At 30.0% G+C, this 4,159-nt stretch overlaps 1 protein-coding gene across 1 annotated transcript in view; it reads left to right on the top strand.

Annotated features, from left to right (window-relative positions):
- Positions 1-1,829, top strand: part of LOC108693476 (peptidyl-prolyl cis-trans isomerase-like) — a 3,359-nt gene extending 1,530 nt beyond the window's left edge. The window contains exons 2-3 of the mRNA XM_018202457.1: positions 111-464; positions 929-1,829. Of these exons, the coding sequence (XP_018057946.1) occupies positions 111-464; positions 929-1,000 (426 nt within the window). The 3' untranslated portion in view covers positions 1,001-1,829. The remainder of the gene's footprint in view (positions 1-110; positions 465-928) is intronic.
- The last annotated feature ends 2,330 nt before the right edge of the window (positions 1,830-4,159 follow it).

The following is a 4,159-nucleotide window of genomic DNA, read 5'->3' as shown; positions in this document are numbered from 1 at the left end:
ATAATGTTACGTATTATAATATTTATATTATGTATTTATATATAACATAATTTTATTGAATATAAATTAAATATCTAGAAATTTTAATCACTTTCGATATAATTTTCTAGTTGAGGAAAGATGTTGTCCCCAAGACAGCGGAAAACTTCCGCGCGCTTTGTACTGGAGAAAAGGGTTTCGGATACAAGGGCAGCAGTTTCCACAGGGTGATTCCGAATTTCATGTGTCAGGGTGGTGATTTTACCAATCACAACGGCACTGGTGGAAAATCTATCTATGGCGCCAGGTTCGAAGACGAGAACTTTAAGTTGACTCATACTGAACCTGGTATACTATCTATGGCAAATGCTGGCCCCAACACTAACGGCAGCCAGTTCTTTATCACCAGTGCCAAGACTAGCTGGCTCGACGGAAAGCACGTCGTGTTCGGAAAAGTCACCGAAGGAATGGATGTTGTTAGAAAAGTATGATTTTCCTTCTAGCATTTCTTATACGCAATTCTTACAAGCAATTAACATGTATTCTTGTTATATTATTATATTATCTTATTTATCATTATATATTTATAAATCTTAGATCTTCAATACACAATTTATTTATCAGTTACTTCAAATTCTCTTTATGTAACTTATTTATGAATTTAAAATCCGTTTGTGGAATAAGGAAATCGAACCTGAATTATTTATTTACCAACTCACTGTTTTTATACGGAGTCACGTCTTATTTCAATATTGAATCTTTCAACTCTTCATTTATAAAAATATAGAAAACATTAATATTTTCTTTCTTAAATGTCCTTTTATAAAGACATTTAAGTTTTAAACTAGTAGGGTCGAGGAAATATTGAGTCTAAATCTTTCGCTTGATAGGTTAATTTTATAAATATTTATTAGCTTAGCTAACATGCATTATTTATTTTTCTTTTCAGTTGGAGGCTATGGGTTCTCAAAGCGGCAAGACATCCAAAAAGATCATAATAGCGGATAGCGGAGAGTTGTAGATCAACTAGATACTGTAATGACTGCATTTTTATTTAGCTGTTGCATACCTATTTGCTGTCTTTATTACCCTACTTCATCCATTCCTATCGATCAAGATTCTCATCACCGCTAATAATTTACCGAGAAAATTCAAACTTATATAATTTTGTATAAATGAAAGAAATTGCCTGCATAATATTTTTTCTATTTTATTTTAAGTGAGTTCACTTTTTTTGATTAGAAAATAGAGAATTGTTCGCAGTGATTTTTTTTTACAATGAATTTGCTAATTTTGAAATTTCCTTTGCTTCATTTCACGATCAGTACACCGTGTTTTTATAAGAAATCTGTATTAGACTTTTGTGCGAAATCCATATTCTTCCACGAATACACTCGCTTAGTATCGCTAAGTGATATAGCAGAAAAACACATGCAATGAGCTCAAATTTTACAATTACTATCCTATATTTTTAGTGAGTGTTCAAAATATGAATATCTTCAATACTAAGATAGGTATTTCAAAGATTAAAAATCAGTGATTGATGTATTGATTCCAGTGTGTTAACCGATGCATTTCTCTTTAACGTTATATATTCTTTTAATTTTACATATGTATAATACATATAAATGTATAACACGATTAGAGAATTCTCATTGTATGTTTTTTTTTATAAATATAAACCATTCCTCTTCTCTGCCGAAAATCAAAGGCATCCCGCATCGCCTATCGTAATGCAGGCAATGCCTGAAAGCGATACCATCTTACTGTAATACAACACCAAGTTGAAAAATGTAGTTGCAACAGTCCGAAAAGTTTCGATTTCTTAAAAATAAAATTGTTTTCAGAAAGAAAAATAGTTGTACGTTATTTGTACATCATTTATTATAATTTTCAATAGCTATATTGGATACTGTACTCGATTTATATATCTCCTCTAGAGAGATAAATTCTTCCAAGATAAATATTTTCCTGAAGAAATTCAGATGACAACTAATCTTTTTTTATCCTTTATTGCGACATCTAAGCTAAGGTTGGGGAAATCCATATATGAATAATACACTGTTTGCAACATTTACGATCAACGTATATTTTACTTTTTTCTTCATATTCATGTTTCATCAATCTGCTGCGAGAACATTGATAGAACGTATAGCACCAATACTATTTACAACTTTAGGACACTTCGATAATCTAAATAACATACGAACAGGTGATGCACTATTCTAAACAGTATGCAAGCGGATTTTATCCATGCTTTTCGAACACAATCATAAGGATTATAATGAGGCTCATTTGTCAATTAATTTTATGATTTTTTTTTCATATTGTTACTAAATTAATATAAATTTATTCACTTTCTCTCTTTCTAAATCAATCGAATATTCTTATCAGGAGGTTAAAGAGTCATAAATATATATCTATGTTAATTCTGACGCAAATAACAAGTATTTGTTTTTTTTTCTCATTTTTTCAATCTCGCCAATAATTAATTTTAGTAGAATCGTATAGGGAATTAAGGATTAAGGATTACGACATTCAGAAAAAATTTGCTATCTGCGTCAGAGATTATTTATTTGAGATTATTACTCAATCCAGTAAGACAAAATAACACTTTTGGTCTTTTAATTATTTCGTTTAATAATTTGTACTTCCATCTTTATTTTATTTGCTTACGCGGCTTCTCGTTCAATAATTTTTATGTGATATGAAGGAGAACTATAGATTTAGGCGGATTTATATAGACTCTAATTACCAATCGAAGAACATTTAAGTATTTTTACTCTACTCACATCACATGTTTTTCATAAATGAGTTCTGAAGTTCATATAGATCAAGGTCAATCACATTACGCAATCAATTCCGTATAGATTTCAAAATTCTCGATAACAACAATTATTATCTTTGAAACATTTTTTAACATTGATATATCAAGAGACGTATAAGTATCGAAATAATGCGTAATCTATAAGTCACACCGTTTCATTTAAATATTTTTTATTGTAAATTTTCAAATAAATATTTATGACTGTGGTTATTTAAAGCGACACATAAAGTTCACACTTATTACATTCTGAGCTACTAATTTAATATAAATTGAAGAGGTTTCAAATTCTTAATAAAGCAGCATGAACATGAGGAACCATGTCTATTGTCATTCTAATCACACCGCAACGGAGCGAGACTAGATCAATAAAATTATTGATTGCACATCGATCAAGAAATACTAATTTAATACTAGAAATTGCATTCAGTACACTATTGTTCGACTATTGTCAGATATTCTAAGAACAGAACGTAAAAAATTCTCTGAGAATTAAAATATAATTGGATGAGAAAAAATTTGAATATATATAGAAAGATAACGTATTTTCTCTATTTCAATAGAAAAAGAATTTTGCTGTAGTCTCTATAAAAAAATTTAGATAGATACAGATCTTAGAATAATTTTGTCAAATGTTAGACCACAAAAATAATTATGTAGAAAACTCAAGCATGATGAAAGCAATACTGCAAAAAGTTTTGACACTCTAGCTAGCAATCAGTTTGAGCATTCTACATAATTATTTTGATATTCCAACAAAATCATTAGATTATATCTAGCTAAATTTTTAGATATTTCAATTCCTTTCTTTAAGTTTCCTTACAAAATTTAAGAAAACAAAATTATCAAATACAAGCACAATTAAGAAACAGAATAAAACCGAAAAATATATGTTTGCAGGACATATTGTGATATTCAGTTCCATTCATAGTTTTCATTTATGACTCTGCTAAATGTGTGTTTAATTAATTTGCATCGCATTCGCTACATTCTACCTTTGAAACATAAAATTCTCGAGAGACTGCGACATGAATATCTTTTACATTTCTGCTTGAAACATACACGCGTACATCCACCCACTCACACTACATATACATATACACACAGCAATGTGTATACACCTCGTGTATATCGTTGCTGTAGATTGTTATTAAATTTACATGATGATTTTTATACACATATCTCTACATATATCATGTACTTCTATTCAGTAATCAGTGGCGGTTCGTGCAGTTGAAATAATGTCGAGGAACGTCGACCGAGAGGAGCAGAAAAACATAGCAATCCGATTAATGAAACAGGAAGAAAGATGATAAAATTACCGCCTCATGTAATTAACCGGACCAGCCGCCACTT

This window comes from Atta colombica, unplaced genomic scaffold (assembly GCF_001594045.1).
Source record: "Atta colombica isolate Treedump-2 unplaced genomic scaffold, Acol1.0 scaffold9, whole genome shotgun sequence".
NCBI lineage: Eukaryota > Metazoa > Arthropoda > Insecta > Hymenoptera > Formicidae > Atta > Atta colombica.
The sequence above is the reverse complement of the archived record's forward strand: the minus strand, read 5'-3'. Positions and strand labels throughout refer to the sequence as shown.